The sequence below is a fragment of the Phoca vitulina genome, unplaced genomic scaffold (genome assembly GCF_004348235.1).
Source record: "Phoca vitulina isolate PV1807 unplaced genomic scaffold, GSC_HSeal_1.0 scaffold23, whole genome shotgun sequence".
NCBI lineage: Eukaryota > Metazoa > Chordata > Mammalia > Carnivora > Phocidae > Phoca > Phoca vitulina.
In genome coordinates this window covers 18,639,580-18,658,687 of record NW_022589726.1, presented here as the reverse complement: position 1 = coordinate 18,658,687, position 19,108 = coordinate 18,639,580, and the positions used below count along the sequence as shown (strand labels likewise).

The 19,108-nt window shown below is 53.3% G+C and overlaps 1 protein-coding gene across 2 annotated transcripts; it reads right to left on the bottom strand.

Moving 5' to 3' along the window:
• Positions 1 to 7,546: 7,546 nt before the first annotated feature.
• LOC116642281 (keratin, type II cytoskeletal 72-like) lies at positions 7,547 to 18,918 on the bottom strand. Of its 2 annotated transcripts, XM_032420558.1 has the most exons (9): positions 18,439 to 18,918; positions 16,649 to 16,863; positions 13,844 to 13,904; positions 13,380 to 13,475; positions 12,559 to 12,723; positions 11,805 to 11,930; positions 9,150 to 9,370; positions 8,496 to 8,530; positions 7,547 to 7,737 (listed from the first exon to the last, which is right to left on the bottom strand). In XM_032420558.1, exons 1-9 carry the CDS (start codon positions 18,916 to 18,918, stop codon positions 7,547 to 7,549), a joined length of 1,590 nt encoding a protein of 529 aa, XP_032276449.1. The 2 variants fall into 2 exon arrangements, with proteins under 2 accessions (XP_032276449.1, XP_032276450.1); XM_032420559.1 differs by lacking the exon at positions 11,805 to 11,930.
• Between the last annotated feature and the right edge of the window lie 190 nt (positions 18,919 to 19,108).

The window sequence follows — 19,108 nt, the reverse complement described above, 5'->3', positions numbered from 1 at the left end:
CCTCATCCACATTCAGCTAGCTCAAACAATAGAGTTCATCTGCTTTTCTCCCATGCTCCCCACACCCGCTCCCGACATCCTTCCCCTCCCTGACATGAAATGCTCTGCATCCTAGAGCATCAAGTCCGACAGCAGATGGGACATGCACCTGTGAGGTGGGGCACAGCCCGCTGTGGCAATCTGGGGCTCTAGACGCAGGACTGGAGGCAGAGGGGCAGGTGCTGTGGAAGGAGTGAGGCAGAAAGTTCTGTGTTAGTGAGAAGGGGCCCAGAACATGAGGCAGAGCACCACAGACAGGATGATTGGGAGTAGCTCAAGACCATTTTGTAGGGGGATCAACTATCCTGTTTGCCTGGGACTGGGAGGTTTCCCTTAAGTTCTACCACCTGGACAGCTCTGCAACACCTGGACAGTGGACCATGCGAACATCCTCCATATCACACTGTACAGAGTAGCAAGTTCTCTGGTAGTTTGTAGGGGTTACTGAAGTGACATCTCCCCCAGTCTGTAAAACTTCAATACCCAAGCAATGCTCTGGTCTCTCTCTATCTCTGCTAGACCCCTCCCCAGCCCACCTCCACACACGTGTTAGTATGAATTCCCCCAGATTAGTAAGGGAACAGGGAGCTGGATGGCATCAGTTTAAATTCTATTCCACACTCACTTATTAAATGCTTGCTCTGTTACAAGGTGCTGTGCGGAGTGAAATCCCAGACAGACCATCACCATGGTCAAACTCCTATTTCTTGGTGCCACATTAGTATAGAAGACATTGGGTAGTAAGCTTCTATTCACCGAAACTTAACAGAGGATGTTTAATGACCTGAAACCTGGTGGTGGTTCGCTTACCACTGCTAGTCTCATAGAACTTTCTATAGGCCCTCCTCGGTATCTCTCCACAAACACCCCTCTCTGAGTCAAGGGTCTTCCCTGCGTCCACTCCTCTAGCATCTAGCATCTGCAGCTCAGCAATGGCATGACTCAGCCTTCCTTCTTCAAGAGGAAAGCATCAGAGCGGTTTAACCTTCCAGGCACCCCTTCCTCTGGGCAGATGCAGCCCCTCACTTGGGTGCACAGCTGGATTCCAACCCCATTTGCCCCCTCACCAGGCCCTAGTGCTGGGCACAACCCTCACGGCCCTCAAGACAGCAAGGGGTGGCTTGCCTGAATCTCAAGGATGGGCTCATGTTTTATAGGTGAGTTGGAGCCTGTGGCCAGAAGTCCCCCTCCTTCCAAGGGGAGGGTCATCGGCGTGTCCTGGCTCCCCTGTGAGTTCTCCCTTGCTCCTCCAGGGCTGGCTAAACTTTGTCTATCTTCCAGTGACCTGGGTCTCTTCCTCTCTGAGCCCCTGGGGGAAGGGGGTGGTATCTCAGCTCCCACCTCTGTCCACTCTGGGCTCTGTTCCCTGGGAACTCTGTCCTGCCCTACTTCCCTCTGACTTAGGGACCTGAAGACTGGTGTCCAATGTTCGCAGCCTGAGGATCCTTTTGCCTTCAGTACATCCCGGAGCCGTGTCTCACTGAACTCCTCCACTCTTGTCGCTTTCTTTCTCCCTGTGCTCTGGCCCCTAAGGCTTCGGTAGCTGGACAGACCCCTAGCCCTTTAGTGTAGATCAAGTACTCCGTAGCTTGTTTCCCCTCTTTTTAGAAAGGAAAGCTCTCTGAACTCTCGACAGCTCCACCCCACCACCTACCTAGTCATCCCAAGGAACTTTCCTCTCGGCGCCAGTGCACAGAGGTATGTGCAGACAAGTGCAGTCTTGCTCTGGGAAGGACACATTTTCTTCCATCTGCTTGTTTCAAAATACCACCAGGCCCCCATTCCTGTACTACTTCCATCTCCTTACCTCAGACCCCTCCACCCCAGCCCCTTCTGGAAGAAGTTTGGAAAGTATTTCCTGGCCCCCCTTATTGCCTGATTCTCTCTTTTTTTTTTTTTTTTGAAAGACAATGGAGAGGCCGGGGGCGGGGAAGTGAAATGCCTTAATCTTTTAATCATGACTGTGAAGCTGGGTGCTTGATGTGCCTCTTCCTTTGCCCATTTCCAAAGCAAACAAGCCGGGCTGTGTGGTGGGCTGTAATTAAGCCAGTCATCACTAATGACACGCTCTCTATCTCCCATCGGAGCACGGTGCAGCCCTGTCCAAACGGGGAAGAGGGGAGCCCATCTCCACCCCCATCAGGAGTGGTGGGCTGGGCCTGGGGGCAGCACCTGCCTCAGGTGTGGGGGGGATGGCCATCCCCCTTCCCTGTGTCCACATCATAGCTGAGCCTGCAGGGTCCTGGGGAAGGGAGTTGGGAAAGGGACAGGAGAAGGGGAGAAGAATCCAGGCAGGACCAAAGCACTAAGGGGCCTGGGTGACCACAGGCAAGGTAGGAGGTGGGAGGAAAAGTGTAAAAGTGGGATGTTCAGAAAGAAATACAAGAAATAAGAAGTGGGTGTTTTAGGAAAAGGAAGCTGGAAAAGATTGGGTCAGTAGAGAGGAATGGGTGGGTCCTGAGGGCAGGGGGCCAAGGCATAGACAGTGTGCAGGAAGAGGCTGCAGGCAGGGGCTTGAACTGAGCCCTGCACTGTTCCAGGAAAGGCACTTCCATCCAGCCCCAGCCTGAGTGGAAGGGGCAAGTTACCTGCTGGCTACCGTGCCCTTGGGCCCTAAGCCCCGCCCTCCAAGACGCCAGCCTGCCAGGGACATAGAGGCTCAGGCAGGTGGGGCTTAGGTGATGCCCAGCGTTAGCACCTGAGGTTGGGGTCCGGACTCTAGTCACAGCTGACACCCAAGTGGAGCCCCTTTGTAAGATGCTGTCAACCCTCCCTTCTAGAGCAGGAGGTCTGGAGACCAAGTCCCCATCTCTCCAGGGTCACGGGCCCCCATGAGGCACGTGAGACTTTATGGCCAGGCTACTAGGTATGACACGCAGCTGTGGGTTCACAAGGCTGGTTGTGAAATGAGCCTGCAGATCAGAGAGTGGGGGACAGTGGCACACACTGTCTGGATGTGGACCCAAGCAGTCTGGATGTGGAAGCCAGTAAACACAGGAGATTGGGGCACACTGGCCCCCAATTCGGGAAAAGGAACAGCTGGGCAGTATGGATTGAGTTGGGGCTGCACGTCGTAACCGAGGCCAAGGAGAGAGTTGAGCGGGACCAGCAGCCATGGGAGAGAGAACCTTCTAGAAATGGATGTGGGCTGGGAGGGCCAAGGGGAATGAGATGGGGAAGGACTGCTGGCCTGGGATTGGAATCCAGCGGGAAGCTAGCCTGGCAGCCGCGCCTCAGGTGTAAACATGAAGTGCTCACTCACTGGGGGCTTGCTTGGTACATTTTGACTCACTTCATCCTCACACCAATTCTGCGAGGTAAATACTCTTATTTTTCCCACTCTATGAATGAGAAAACAAAGGAGCAGGAAAACTGAGTTGCGCAGGTCACAGTGATAAGTAGCAAAAGAAACAAATTCTCAACTGGCCAACTGCAAATTTTGTCCTTACACACAGGGTGACTTCCTGCAGGAAAGTCCCCTCTAGCCCAGATCCACTGTGCTACGGTTTAGGTCATGAGTTGGGAGCAGCTTTAATCTGGAACTTGATGCTGTGTCTGGAGTTTCAGCAAGAAGGATTTAGACCCCCTGAAGGCCCTCCTGGAGATGGATGGATGAGTTGGAAGCAAGAAGGAAGGATTCCAGCAATAAGCCTCTAAGAAGGACCACAGCTACGCAGGGGTGTGGTGTGGATGCACACCAGGGGGCAGGGAGGGGCAAGGCCATGGAAAGTGGTTTACAGGAGAGGAGAGGCTCTCATTGTCTCTGGTGGTTCTGACAGCATTTGCCAAATATGAATGTAAGAACTGAAGGAGGGCACATAAGCAAAGTGATTGTCCTACGAGCAGTTGTCATCCCGAAGGTGGCAGAAGTGGGGGAGGCACTGGAAGAAAGATGGGAGACAGCCAGCAAAGGGCAGCTGAAATTTCAGAGCCACTGCCAAATGTGATGTAAAAGGTCTTTAAGATGCTCCCTGTCTCTAACAATCCATGCCTTTTTCACCTCCCCCTGGAAGCCTTCCCAGATTGTTTGTGCTTAGCTCAGATCCCTTCTTTCCTCTGTTCCCCCTTGGCTGTGCCTTCCCAGTGCCTTCATGCCTGTATCATCTACCGAGACAGAGAGAGAGAGATCTCAGAGGGGACCCTCTTGTAGTAGGCAGAGGTTTGCACACAGTGCAGGTGGGGTTTGGGAGGGTATTGCTGACGGATGGGGGTCTCAGTCCCAGGACCTCCGGATCAGCACCAAGGTTCTCCAGTGCCCATTAAGGAAGAGCTGTCTGAAAGACCCAAGTTCTCTGAGTAGAGGTGAGGAGGTTCAGGCAGTGGCAGCCCCCGTATCCCCCACCCCCTGTGAGAGGAGAGGTCAGAGAGGAGAGGGAGGGGACAGAAGCCAGGGCCTGGGCAACACAGCAGCTGAAGCCGGCCTGGGCATGCTAGGGAGAGAAACGGCATCTCCTCCAGCTGGCAGCCCTGCGGTGGGCACAGAGCCTGTCCAAGATCATCCCAAACCCTCTGCACTGCAGGGAAGTCTTTCCTCCAGGGCCACGGGGAGGGGAGGTGCAGTACCTCGGGCTGATGGCAGAGGGCAGTGTGTGCACAAGCTACACGAGCGCGGAGTTCTTTCTCCTGCTTAGAAGTTAGCAATTGGTGACTGCATGGGAATGGGTTTCTGTGAGAAGACCCAGTGCCCTCCTTCCTGCACTCAGCCCCTCCCAGCCAGGTCCCTGGGCACAGTCCTGTTGTGGATCGATGGGTCCTGAACCAATGCACAGCCAGCAAAGAAGGCCCCTGAACAGAAGTTAATAATAATTATTATAATAACAACTAATATCAGGCGCCTGGGTGGCTCAGTCGTTAAGCATCTGCCTTTGGCTCAGATCATGATCCCCGGGTCCTGGGATCGAGTCCCACATCGGGCTCCCTGCTTGGCAGGAAGCCTGCTTCTCCCTCTCCCACTCCCCCTGCTTGTGCTCCTGCTCTCACTATCTCTCTCTCTGTCAAATAAACAAATAAAATCTTAAAAAAATAAAAATAAAAAAATAATAACAACTAATATCTATTTGCTATAAACTGTACTCCCATTGTCCCTTTCCATATTCTCAACACTCCTCTACAATGAGAACCTTGTCAGTAATGAGGTGTCCTGTCTGGAAGTATGGGCTCTGCGATTGGACTGATGTTCAGCTCCCAACCCTGACATTTACTGGGTGACGTCAGGTGGTTTATTTTACCCCTCTGAGCCTCAATATTCTCATTAGTGAGATGTGCATTATTATAATTGCACCTATAACAATAATAACCATCAGATTGCTGGAAGAACTGAGTTGCCAGGCATAAAGTGCTCAGAAGAGTCGGTGGCCTAGAACAGTGCGTGAGCCAGCTTGTATCAATCCTATTTTGCAAGGGCAGGATCTTGCACTAGGCCACAACTAGCCATTAGAAGAGCCAGGATTGGAGGCCAAGCATATGACACTCAGCCAGTATGCTAGCAGGCGGGCCATTTGCCTGAGACAGTCCTGGCTTATGCCTGTCATCTGAGGGTCCAGTTTAGCATGTGTCCAGAACCAGTGTTCCAGTTTATATACACGGCATATACATGGATGTATATAAAACTCAAATTTATTAACACAAATGTGTTTCATCACTCACAAGCCAAGTCATCAGAACACATGTATATACCCCTAGCTCCTTCTTCCCAGCCAAGGTGGGCTAGACTAAGCCATGCATTCTTGCAGCAAATGTATATTGAGTGCTGTGAGCCAGACTGGGGATCCGGGACAAGGGGCTGGGAGGGAGTGAGACGAGGGGACAGACGTGTGCCGCTACCTGGACACCAGGAAAATGAAGCTCCAATTGCAACGCAGATTTGGGACTGGTGCCGCGGGTGTGTGGGGCTGTGAACTTGAGCAGGGCGCTGAACTATCCGGGCCTCTGCTTGCTGGCCTATAAAGTGAGGGGACGGGGAGAACTGTCAGGCCACCAGCTCTAATGTTTCCTTTCATTTAATGCTCAGTGACTTTGCTTGGGTCCACCTGGAGGGACCAGAGAAAGCATGAGCAGGGGAGGTGGCCTTTCAGCCGGGCCACAAAGGATGAGCCGGCTTGCAGTAAATGGGGCCTAGGCACCTGCAAGTGAAAAATCCTATTTGCAAAGGTCCTTGGGCGTGAAAAGTCCTGGCCTGCTGGAAGAAAGACTGGAGGATGAGGCTTGGGATGCCCCGGGAAGAGAAAGTGTCACGGGCACCTTGAATGCCCCCCTCGAATGAGGCTCATCCTTGGAAGGGTCTCGCCCTTGACGATTCTCCTCTTCAGCACCTTGCTCAAGCCGACTGTGGGAATGGATTCTGAGAGCACAAACACCCTTGCGAAAACCCATGCGCACCTCAGAGAGCACCCTTCTTCCCGTAATTTCTCTTCAGAGCAGGAATCGCCGCTTGACCACGGGTTATGGATTATCGTCGTTAGTTGCTTATTTTCCCTCTGCCCACGGACTGTACATTCTATGAGAACAACCCCTGTGCCTGTTCATTTACTCCGCTATTCCTAGTGCCTGGATTGGGTCGGGCCACGGCTACTACACACACGGCAGACTCGGACGCATCCAGAAGCAGATATGCATGCAAGCCTCGGACTTTGGGGTGGAAAAGAACTGGCTGGAAGAAGAAAGCAGGGCCTCTGTGGGGGAGGAGGTTTAAGTGGGTTGGCAGGAGAGCGAGGAGGGTAAGGAAAAAGAGGGACTGACTGCTCTGGAAATAAGAGGCACTTAGTGTGGGGCCATGGGCACTTCTGGGAAGCAAAGGGGGAAGACACCCCGAAGCTCCCATGCCTGCCCATCCCGGTGTGCCCGGGCTCCTTGCTCACTGCAACGTGATAATGCCCACCTCGCACTGTGTGGACTGGTGGCCCAGTGCCCGGGAAGCCCCGAGCCTGCCCAGAAGCATGTCAGTAACAAATCTCAACTGTCCCTACCGGGCCAGAACCGGACAGCAGAGACTCCTGCCCAGCCAGAGACCCAGAGGGAAGCAAGAATTAGACGGAGAAAAGTTAGAGGGGCACTGTGGATGCCGACATCCCGGGCAAGACATTCGACACTGAGAATCCCATGGCACTGAGCGTTTATTGCAGGAGAAGCAGAGAACTGGACATGACCCAAAGCAGAGGACAAAGAGAGTCCCTGGGCCGCAAAGGCCCCAGAACGGCATGGGGACAGAGGGGTTCACACCTGGCCGCAGGGAGACATCCACGTAGGTGTGTAACCTCTGCACTGGGGGTGGTGAGCCAGTGAAAACCGGCCAAGGAGGAGGTCACCGGGAGCACCCGACTGGACTTCCCACCTCACAGCGGGCACCACCTAGGACCACAGGGCGAGAGGATGGTGCGGGCATCGTGGCCACAGAGGAAGGGCTTCCTGGTCTGGACGGGGCGGGGCAGGGCAGGGGCGGGGTGCAGGGAGAGCAGCTGGGCCCTGCAGCTTTCTGCTCACAGAGCCAACCGCCCGCCCTGCCAGCCCTTCACCTCGAGGCCTTCCTGGCTGCACGGCTGCCCCCTGAGCTCCTGGGCAGGGGATCCTCGAACTCACTGCCACAGCTCCCTTTGGTTTTGACGTCCACGGCCACAGGCTTGAAGCTGTAACTGCCCGAGGCGCCAAAGCCCACGCTGAAGCCAGCCCCTGCTGCCGCCGCGCCCGTGTTGTTGATGATAGCTGCAGCGGGCGAGAGACGACGCGGGGCTGCAGGCCTTCCTGGGGCATCCCGGCCACTCCCTCGAGGCCCTCCCCGGTGGGGACAGAGTCCCTCGCTGGGTACTTCCAGTGTCCTCAGACGTTCTCGGCAGCACGGATCGTTTCTCAAGGATTTGGCCCCGTGTATTTGACCTTTTCCCGTTAGTCTGTGTCCCTCCACCAGCATCAGACTTGGAGCCTTAGCAGGCTCTGTCCGTGAACTTCCCCCACAGGATGGGCCCATGACCAAAGGCCCTTCACGGAGGCCCCTGGCGCCGGCCCCACGGAAGGGGCTGCAGGCCGAGCCCCCCTCTCCTGGAGCAGCACGTCGCTTGCACCTGCACCGTCTCCAGCTTTTCAATCTGCAGAAGGTCTGTTAAAGCCGCTTCCACCGCCCCGCCCTCAGTCCCTCCGACCCCCCACCCCCCGTCCCTCTTACTGCAAGCTGGAGCCTTAGTTTTGGTCTGGCCTCAAGAGAAATACAACATGGCCAGTAAGCCTCATTCTTACAAGAGGTTTTTGGATTATACACTGTTGGGTATCCTTTGATCTTTCTATAGGCTGTACATTGGTATTTCCTGGTACTATTTTTCTCCCATCACTGCTTCTCATCGGTGACTAAAACCAGCCCCCTCTTGCTGCCCTTAAGTCTCTCCTGAACCCTCTCTAGTGTCATGGAATTGGAAGCTCAGACTTCTGGTAGGTGACCACGCACAGAACCCAGGCCTGCAGGTACTTACAGATGCTCACGGAACTGGGATGTTCACCAGACATCCTGGAAAGAGAGAGGGAAAGCAGGTAAACGCTCTGTAATGCAGCACTGCATCTCTCCGGGGGCTCACAGAGGTGCCCCTCAGAACGCACACTGCACCCCATCCCAGCCTCCCTTCCTCCCACACACCCCAGCGGGACCTCTGCTGGGAAGGCTCACTTCTCCATCCCTCAGAGTGGCTCCGGGTGATCTGGTGGATGGGGTCATCGTGGCCCTGCTCACCTCAGTCATGCCAGTGGTCTCACACAATTAAGACGAACAAGTTCACCTGCTCGCCGGGTCCCAGGCTTTGCCAGAGTGACCTGGCACTTAGCTGACTCCTGGAAGCCATCTTGCCCCTCCCCGCCTCACACCCTTAAGCATGCAGCACAAAGGGCCAGGGAGGCTCTGTTTCTCAAAAGGGGCTGATGTCAATATTTCCTCTCCCACCTCCTCTTTGGGATTTTTACAACTCAGTCCTTCCTGCAGTCTAACTTTGGTCTTTCCTATTGCACTATGTCAAACCCATTCCCTGTAAGGTTTTACCCAGTAGGACCTGAACAGAACCAAACTGTTTGCCTTCAGTCTTCCTACTAAAGCAGAGAGATAACTGCTTCAGATAAAAGATAATCTGGCCCCGAACCTGCACTCCTCGCCCTCCAGCAGCTTGCAGTAGGTGGCGATCTCCATGTCCAGGGCCAGCTTCGTGCTCATGAGCTCCTGGTACTCGCGCAGCATCCAGGCCAGCTCTTCCTTGGCCTGGTGCAGGGCGGCCTCTAGCTCGTCCAGCTTGGCCCGGGCGTCCTTCAGGGCACAGTCGCCCCGCTGCTCAGCATCGGCAATGGCTGTCTCCAGGTTGGAGCACTAAGGGGCAAATGCATTCAGTGCTTTGAGTCAGAACACAGTTCTGAGATCCTGCTCAGACTACCTCCTCTCATTTGGTCCTGCCTGATGGTAAATGCTTTGAGGTCCTCCTAGTTTCTCCACCTCTGGACATCACTAGCGATGAATCTGTCCTTCTTCTAACTCCAGGCACGGTTCACCTCCGCTGATGCATGGGCACATGAAGATGGCGTTTCCCTCCCTTGGGAGAGAGGAGGAAAGGCACCGAGAAGGGGAGCCTCCTGGGCATGTGGCCCCTGTCCTCTCCCTCCTGGTCTGTAGCACTTGCTGCAAGATTCTAATGCCACCCCCAAAAAGTCTTGGGGTGACTGGCTTAATTATGCCCCACAGTGTAGAGGTTGTCTTAAGAGATCCTGTAAATCGTACACAAAACAAAAACCAAAAAAGAGAGAGAGAGAGAAAGGAGGAGAGTACTAATAAAGTTCCTATTAAGAAAATTTCTGTCCAATAAACCTGCCACACGGAGTCTGGCCTCCAAAATTCCACAGAGAATCATGCTACGGGGCAACACCTTCAAAAGATACTTTTGTGAACAGCAGGTCCCACTCGCTTACAGACACCTGCTGTGAGGTGGGAAGGCAACTTGCAGTACCAAGCTGCAGATGGGGCTCTGTGCCGCATCCAGGAGAAGCTGCCAGGGGCTTCTTGAGTCTTTTAGTCTTGGGCGTGTGTTCCCATCACTTGGCCAAGGTCTTGGTGGATCTTAAAATCTGGCTTCTCTTTTCTGGTGTGTCCCCTTCCTCTGGAGTGAAATTTGCTTCACCCCAAGGAGAGCAGCTGATCCCGAGGCCAGATAGAATTCTAGACTGTTGTCCAGCCGGTGCCACGCCCTCTGCCAGGCAGACCCCTAGCCGTGCAAACACCCACAGTGTTTGGGGTGAGTGGCTCACAGTCTCCCCCGAGATACCTAGGACCCAGCTGTCTGGTCACGGAAGACCATGTCCCATCCTAGGGACTGTGGAGCTCTAATCATTCAGGGGGTGGCCAGACACTCTGTGACCTGAATTCTATCAAACTGTGCTCTGCTCCTTTTCAAATGACTGAGGTCGTGCAGGGTGAGCCGAGGAGACTCCTGGGTCTTTTGAATGTGGCGTGAGGTGAAAAGGCATGAAATGGGGGCGTCCTTGGAAACAATTATCACATGGATCCTGGGATCACTGAATGCCAAGAGAGTCTGCAGGTGAAACCATGAGCTTCTTTGGTGGAAAGGCCAGAGGGCAGGAAAGCACCTTGGCTTGGGGCCCTCAAGAGGAGCTGCGATGGGGACCAAGCATCGAGAGTGACCCCCACTGGCTCCCCATGGAGGACATCTTCCCTGACCTCCCTGGTGGCATTCTGATCACAAAGTCACCTTCTGGTAATTAGCTCACCCAACCATGAACACGTAGCATTTTATCAGATAAATATTATAATCAGATACTGAGGGCGGCCTCAAACACCTTGTGTTTTTCTTTCATTTATGCAAAACTTGATTAAATGAAAGCACCATGAGTTCCTTTTTAAGTGGTCTTTTTTTCTTTCCACTACCATGAGCCGGGTGCACAGAGGAGAGGATGTGTGTGCGTGTGCACATGGTGTATGTGTGTGTGCAGGGCGGGGAGGGGCCACTGAAGAAGAGGACGAGACGACAGGGCCACTTGACTTGTCCAGGAAGCTCGGAGCCTTTGTGCCAGCCTCCACAGACTCTGGGAAACTCATGGGCTTGTATGCTTCAAGAACACCAGTGTGACCCATAGTGCACCCAGAGTCATGGGGTCGCTCAGTGCCAGGCCACCACGCACAGCACAGCCATGGGGATGGACAGACACAGAGCAGAGCCCTGGGCCAAGCCGAGGGTAGGAGGCTCTCTCTCCTCCCCTCTTCTAAGTTTCACGGCTGGGCTCTCCTTCCTCCGCACGGATCCATCATGTGAAACCTCCAAACGGCTCCTTTTAACCTACTGCATCGGGTCTAATCCACTGCCCCACTTCGAAGGTGACCCTAACCTGCCCGTCCTACACGGTGGTGTCCTGCCGCCTGCCACCCCAGTCATCACGGAACTTCCGCTTAGGGTAGGTGCGTCTCCTCCCTGTACACACGCCATGCAGTGTCCACCTTGGACCCCCTGCTCCTGCTGGCTCCCTCACCAGGACCCGTCCCCCTCTCCTTCCCGCCCCACCTCCTATAGGAAGCCTTCACTGAGATCTTCATTCTGCTCTGGCCACTCGGGACTCCTTAGGGAGCAGGCTGCCCAGTGGGTGAAATGTTTCGTCCTTCTATGTGGGTTCAGGCTATTCTCTCCTCATGGATTATACATGCCCTAAAGAGGGGCTGTGTCTTGTTCTTGTTCCATATTTAGTCTCATACCTCTGATGCTCAATAAACCCTGCTAGCTGACTCATTTCATGGAACCCACCTGCTTCTTCACATTCCCTATCTCTGAGCGGATCCTCTGGATCAGGCGGTTGAGCTCTGAGATCTCAGCCTTGGTGAGTTTGAGGTCATCCCCATGCTGGCCCGCGGTGACCTGCAGCTCTTGGATCTGAGGTTGGGGGATGAGAGGAGAAGAGCACAGGACATTTGGGAATTCACCTCTTAAGGGTGTTGAATGTGGGAGGGGGCAGGGGGTTGACACGCTGTTTTCATTGCCTGAGCAACAAAGGCACAGGGAGGAGAGAGGGAGGGGAAAGGGGGGGAAAGACCACCCTTTCCTTCTGGACTGGAAGGCCCTGACCCAGCTCAACAGGATCCTCAGGCCCACAAATGTGAAAGCCTCGGTGGAGTTGGAATTTCCTGTCCTCATTTTGACAAAGCGGGAAATGTGAAGAAAAGCCAAGATGGATGGATGGATTACCCACAGAAACGGTATCAGAGTCTTCCCAGTGTTGTGGCTGGTGTGGCCTCTGCTGTCAGCAAGAGCTAGGGCTAAGGGCTAAGGGCTAAGCCCATATATGCCCCCAACGCACGCCAAGACTGTGGGTGACCTCCCAGCACCCCAGGGAGGCATTTCCACAAGGCCCAACTCCAAGACAAAGGAGGTCTCAACCCAGCCTGCTACCCCCATATCCACACGCACGCATGCACACACAGCACACACACATGCACGCATGCACGAGGAGAGAGAGGCGGCTGAGGTCACTGGGCCTCCGCACACCTGGCACGCAGCCCACCTTGGTCTGGTACAGCGCCTCGGCCTCGGCCTTGCTCTTCAGGGCGGTCTCCTCGTACTGGGTGCGGACCTCATCGATGATGCTGTCCAGGTCCAGGTCCCGGTTGTTGTCCATGGACAGGATGACGGAGGTGTCGCTGATGTGGGACTGCATCTGGGCGATCTCCTGGAGAACAGTTAGGGAGGTGGAGCCAGTTAGAGGGTCTCCACAAGGGGAGCCCTGGCAAATCCCTCACTGCCCTTCCGCGGTGTTTGAACTCCACCTTCAGCAGAGCCCACAAGCGCCTGCCGGGAGTGAGGTGAATGCATTGGGCTTTCCGCCCCAGCGTGGGACTGTCCTCTCTGTCCTGCACTCAGGACTGCTCCCATCCCTCCCCCACGCTCGACAGCAACGGCCACCCTTCATCTGTAGAATTAAGTCTGAATTCCTCAGGTGGCCTGCAGAGCCTTTCCGGAGTCGCCGACCCCCTTCCCTTCTCCAGGCCCCTCATACGTGACCCAGCTCAGACTGCTCATCCTGCTCCTTCAGGCTGCACCTGGGCCCTTCTCAGCATCCCCCAAGATCTTCCTCATCCTTCCCCAGGAACCTTCCCCGGCAGCTCAGGCAGAATTCACTATACCTTCCTCTGTTCTCATCCACAGGTTGTTTTCCCTACCAGACTGTGACTCCCTGGAGGACGGGAATCAACCCTTCTCCATCATGGCCTCCTCAAAGCCCACACGGAGCTGCCAACCTTTGGTCTACACGTCCATGCAGGCTGAGGGCCAGAAGCCACTCATAGGAGGAGCAGACCACACAGGAGAGCTCAGTGAAATCCTTACCCCTTCATAGAGGCACTTGAAGAATTCGATCTCCTCTGTCAGGGAGTCCACCTTGGCCTGGAGCTCCACCTTGTTCATGTAGGCAGCGTCCACGTCCTGGGGGATCCGGAGAGGAGCTGGCTGCCTTCCCCTGCCCTCCCTCCCTGCCATAAGGAGCCTCGGGTGCCCTACTCTCACCACTCTCCTCACCCTGTGCTTCCCAGGGAGGTCCGCTTGCTGAGAGCAAACCAACCAATGGGCAGGGCAAAGGCCATGCCAAAAGTGTGCCGAATGTCTGGATTCCAAGCTGGCCGATTCTGGGAGCAGCATGCATCCCAGGCAAGGAGACTTAGAGGAGCTGGGAAATTAGAACCCCAGTAACCCCTGCCCAAGGGACTGAGTGACCTACAGCCTACCAACATCGCGGTGTCAGGCACTCAGGGAGCCCTCGAGGCTTCTTCCAGCCCTTCCTGCTCCCCTCTTACCTTCTTGAGCACCACAAACTCATTCTCAGCAGCTGTGCGTCTGTTGATCTCCACCTCGTACCTGTGTGCGGCAAAAGAGGAGGTGGTGTTGCCATTGGGATAATTCAGTTCTGCAAAGGCTCACTGAGCAGTCAGTGAGCACCTCCGTGCCAAGAGCTGCATGGCAGTGGCCTACACCCTGGGATTCCGGTACCCCTGGGGCATGCACAGCCTTCCAAAGGGGACTTGACAAGAATAGGTTTAAAGGAATCAATGTGCAGCTCCTTAGTTCCCATGTAACCTACCCTACAATGCATCTGCCCGGGAATGCACCTGTGATGGGCTTCCACATCCCTCCTCCCTTTCACAACCACCCCTCCCTTGTGAAAGCAACATTAGTACCTACATTAGTACAGTGCATTAGCCCAGGGCGCAAAACCTCCCAGGCACCAAACAAATACTATCCCCACCTTCAAGTTGTATGTTCTACTTGTTTTTTACATATATTTCTGTTCCAGGTGAAGCAAGGTCTTAGAAACAGGATGTCTGGATAAGGCTGGGATGTTCTTCACGAAGATACATTGTAGACTAAGGAGATGGAGTATTGATCACTTACAGACCTCACTGTTCCATCTCTTATTATTGTCAAGGAATGTATTACAGGACATTTGTGTTGGGAAATGAAAGAGAGCCCTGGAAAGAAATAATTAGTGCTAGCAAATGGCTTTCTTCTGCATCCTTTAACGTGAGCTATCCTTTTCAGCTTCTTACTGTTTCCTAAGGCATGCCACTGGCTGCCAAGGGGAGAAAAGCCTTGTCAGATGACGGTACAGGTTAGTGAAGTGGGTTATTTTAAAAATGCGACTGGAACACTTTCTGAGACTGCCGGATTGTGTTAGTTACACTGGATAGAACACACAGAAAACAGTTGATATGATTTATCTCAGATTCCAGGTGTGTTATTTAAAAGATAATTGAATACTTCCTTGTATCAAATTATATTATGATAGAGTTGTTTCTATTACAATTATCATTATCTCTAATTATCTCAGAAAGGATTACATATTTCTTCCTCCTGTTAACAAATAAGAGCATATGCCAGTTGCAGACTAGTTTTTAGCCTACCTTTCTATTTCATAAAACACACAGAAAAAGTTTGGTCATTATGGCTATCAAATTAATGACATTCATGTGTCATAATTTTTCATCATTTACTTCTAGAGACCAAACACCAGAGCATACACAGACACATACACACACATTTATAAAGAAAAACAATGCATTTTTAGTACTATTGGCTTTATCAATAACTTGTGATTTACAAAATACATTACGATGCACAATTAAAAGTTAAACCATAACAAAGTGCATGTTAATTTTTATCTTAGAACATAGATGTATTAATTATATCAAATCTATATCACTTTAATCTTGAATGCTTCCAATAACCTATTGTACAAGATGTCACCTCTAGTTTGCTGCTAGGTGGATTTTATAACAGTTCCTAATTCATTTCCTTATTTCATTTCATCCCACAGCAACCCTATCAAGTAGATTCTATCATTATCATCTCTCAATTTTATAAGTGAGGCAAAGACTTTTCCAAGGTCACAAAGCTAGTAAAGCTAGGATCCCAATGACATCAGGGAAACAATGCCTTAGATTTGCCTAGCACTTTGGTTCTTTGAAGAGCTGTTAATACATTACTATCAGCATTACCCTCTCAACAGCTCTTTTAGGCGGCAAGGCAGGTGTCAGTATCTGAATTTTATAAATATTAAAACCGAAGTCCACAGAGGATCAGGAGGCTCACCCATCATCAACTCAACTGAGTGGTAATTCCAGAATACCTGGCCTTCCAGAGGCAGCACGGCCTTTGGAGGCCTCTGACCTGGACATCTGGGCTGTGCCTGGAAACCCTTTTTTTCCTAGAATTCTGCTCAAAACTCCACTGGGCTGCAATTTCCATCTTAATGCCACTCAATCTCAATTCACACTGTATTCATTTCACTTCCTGGGGGCTCCCTGAAAGTGGTCTTCAAGCCTATCCCCACAATCTGGGTGCTTTCCGAGGTCAGAGACCATGCCACTCCTCCCTCAGGACTCCATGCAGGACTCAGGGCAGAGTTCCACTTGGGGGTAGTTCAGAATAGGGATGGCCAGGCAGATTGAACGTGGAGCAAGAGAAATCGCTCAGCTCTGACCATCTCTCTACCCCCTTGAATTGTGGAAGAAGTTATCTTTCCCTAGAAATCCTGGCACCTGGAAGCAAACTTCCAAAATATCAGATCACACTGAGCCAGGATGTGTCATACTCTCCTCACTGGCTCAAACTGGGGAGAAATTATTTCTGGTTCCAAGTACATTTTCAATCATTCTCTTTAACGGTGGGATTCAGCAGCACAGATATACCTCAACATGAAAAACATTGTTAAAACTCTTATTTGCTTAGCTTTAGGATTTGTTCTGGGATTGGTGTCATGGCTCATGTTCTAGGTACTCCCATGGAAGACCTCACGCAGGAGGAGCTACAAAGCCATCTGCGTTGTCCATCTGGTTTTGAGACAACTCTCCTGTCCCCATTTCTCCATTTCCAATGTTAAAAGTTGGGCACACCTTTTCCTAGACAATTCAGGGCACCACTCTGGATAGATCTTTTCTCTTCCTAAGTCTCAACCTGTCTGGATCTCCCTCCCTCCCCTATGGAAAAAGAAATAACAAATGTTATCAGCAAAGGATGGAAAAAGGCAAAAATGCTGACTCTAAATCAAAACCTCATCTGTAATCAAGACCCTCCAGTGGCAGATTCTCTGCCTCTCCACTCACCTCTTCTTATAGTCCTCCACCAAATCCTGCATGTTCCTCAGCTCTGAGTCCAGCCTCACCCTGTCTCCTGTCTGTGTCTCCAGCTGCTTCTGCAGGTTGCTGATGTAGCCCTTGTAAATGGGCTCCAGGTTCTTCCTGCAGTTGTTCAGGTCCAGCTGCTGTAGCAGGTTCCACTTGGTCTCCAGCACCTGGTTCTGCTGCTCCAGGAACCGCACCTGGGACCCGAAGGTGGTCATAGCCCACAATCCCCATGCTGTTGCCTCTCAACAGTGGGGAGTGGGCCCCAAAAATCAGACACAGTCATCCTACAGTGGGAGGCAGGAAACAGCAAGCCTCATCAGAGAATGGATTCAGCCAGGGGGACATGCCTATCTGGGTCTCCAAGACAAGAAATAAGATTCAGTCTAAAAGAAATCAAAGAAGTAGGTTTAAGCAACGCTGTAAATGCCACCGTGAGTTATCACATGATGGAGGTAGCTTCTTTTGCCGTAAATGCAGGTGTTTTCAGAGTGAAGGAAGATGGGAAGCAAGGGAGAAACAGTGATGGGGGGATGGCATGGAAAGTCACTCTGGTGGTTAACCTGTCCTCTCTTATGTGCAACCTCAATTGCTCTTGGTTGGTTGGTTTGGTTTTCATTTCAAAGTGGGTTGGTTATCACATCTTTACAAGGTTCCTGCATACTTGACCAAAGGTCTCACACGTTTGGACTCAAAAACTTCAAGCCTCTGCTACACACTAGCCTTCCTCTTCTTCCTTTTCTCTGGCTTGAGGGAGAGAAGGAAACATGAGGGGGAAGAAGAGATTCTGAAGAGGAAAATGAGCCCTGTCTCCTGGGATAGCAACTCTGTTTCTTCCACTCCTGCCCCCTCGCCTCCAACTACCTCCCTTCCTCCTCCCGAGCACAGGGGTGAGGCACCCAGTCTGCTGTTGCTGTTTATCAACTTGGGGGCATGTTTCTTAGCCTCCCTCTGTCTTGGTTTCCTCATCTGCAAGGCAGAATGATAACAGAATCGTGGGTCATGTGTTGATATATGAGAACCCCTTAGGACAGCACCAGGCACTGAGTAATGTCAGCTATCATCCGGGTTATGTCCCCTGTGACTCATGGGTCCAGATCTTCTGCCCCGGCTTGGACACAGAAGCCTATTCCTTCTCTCCTCTCCATCCTTCTGGGTCACTGCCTCTGAGTCACCAGGGACATCTTCCCTTTTAGCCCCTGCTTGTCCCTCTCCCCACAGACACACACAAAACGCACACGCGTAACTCGACAGGCCCTCCTTCTCAATCTTCTCTCCTCAGCCCCACCCTTCAATTTTCTGGTCCTTTTCTCTCATCTCCTCTAGAAACCTTCCTGGCTTCTACCCCCAGCCCACTTCCTACCTTTTAAGTCCTTCCCCTTCACCAAGCATCATGTCTTGTGATACTCCCAGGTCAGTGTCCCTCTGGTGCTCCTGTCCTGGATATGTGTCCCCATCTCCTTGTCTGCTATTGAGAACTCTCAGAGGGCCATTCCACATGTCTCCTCCCTCTGGAGCACCCCCTTCCAGCCCAGGGCCTTGTCCCCAAAGGGAAAACTGAAGCACTGTTCCAGCCCTTTATAAACATCCAATTCATCCTCCCATCCTCATGTGGGGTAAAAGCCACTGTTGTGCCCATTTTACAGATGAGCAAAGGGAAGCTCAGAAAAGGTAACCAGCTCGCCCAAGTTTTCGCGTGGCTGTCAGTGGCAGATCGAGTGCCCCTGGGCACCCTGGCCCATGCGGGGCCAAACGGATGCCTGAGGACCCACCTTGTCGATGAAGGAGGCGAATCTGTTGTTCAGCGCCTTGATCTGCTCCCACTCCTGGGCGCGCACCTTCTGGATCTCGGGGTCCAGCTCCACATTGAGGGGGGCCAGGAGGCTCTTGTTGACGGTGACCTGAGGGATGCCGCCGGGCGGGCACACGGACGGACACGCGGGCCCCAGCCCGGCGCTGCCGAAGACAGTGCCCACGAAGCCGCCCAGCCGGCCGCCGCCGCCGCCGCCGCCGCCGGACGAGCCCGAGCAGCGGCCCAGCGCGTAGGCGCCGCCCCGCCCGGCCGCGGCGCACAGGGCCAGGCGCCGGCCGCCCCCCAGGCTGAAGAGGCTCCTGCTGCCGAAGGCGGCCGTGCCCTTGACGCCGGCCCGGAACGAGGCGGAGCTGGCGCTGACCCGGCCCGAGACGACGGCCGAGCAGCCGCTGAAGCCCGGGCGCTCGCCGGCGGGGCGGTGGTGCAGCTGGCGGCTCATGCTGCGGGGACGGGCTGCGGGGCGCGACCGGAGGCGGGACGGGGGCGCAGAGGGCGGCTCTGCTGGCCTGCCTCGACGCCCCTAACCCCTTAAATAGCCGGCTGCGGGCAGCCTAATTTGTAGGTCGCGCACATCTATTAGCCACACGGGGCCTCTCGGGTTCTCCGTTTAGGAAATTACCACCCCTCCC

What these genes read in the sequence shown, in the direction of transcription:
- LOC116642281 (XM_032420558.1), bottom strand. Translation starts at nt 18,918, where the DNA reads ATGAGCCGCCAGCTGCACCACCGCCCCGCCGGCGAGCGCCCGGGCTTC. An exon ending in TCGCCTCCTTCATCGACAAG is followed by an intron (nt 16,864 to 18,438) that starts GTGGGTCCTCAG and finishes TTCGGGTCCCAG; the next exon opens with GTGCGGTTCCTGGAGCAGCA. An exon ending in TCCCAGTTCCGTGAGCATCT is followed by an intron (nt 7,738 to 8,495) that starts GTAAGTACCTGC and finishes CGCCCGCTGCAG; the next exon opens with CTATCATCAACAACACGGGC.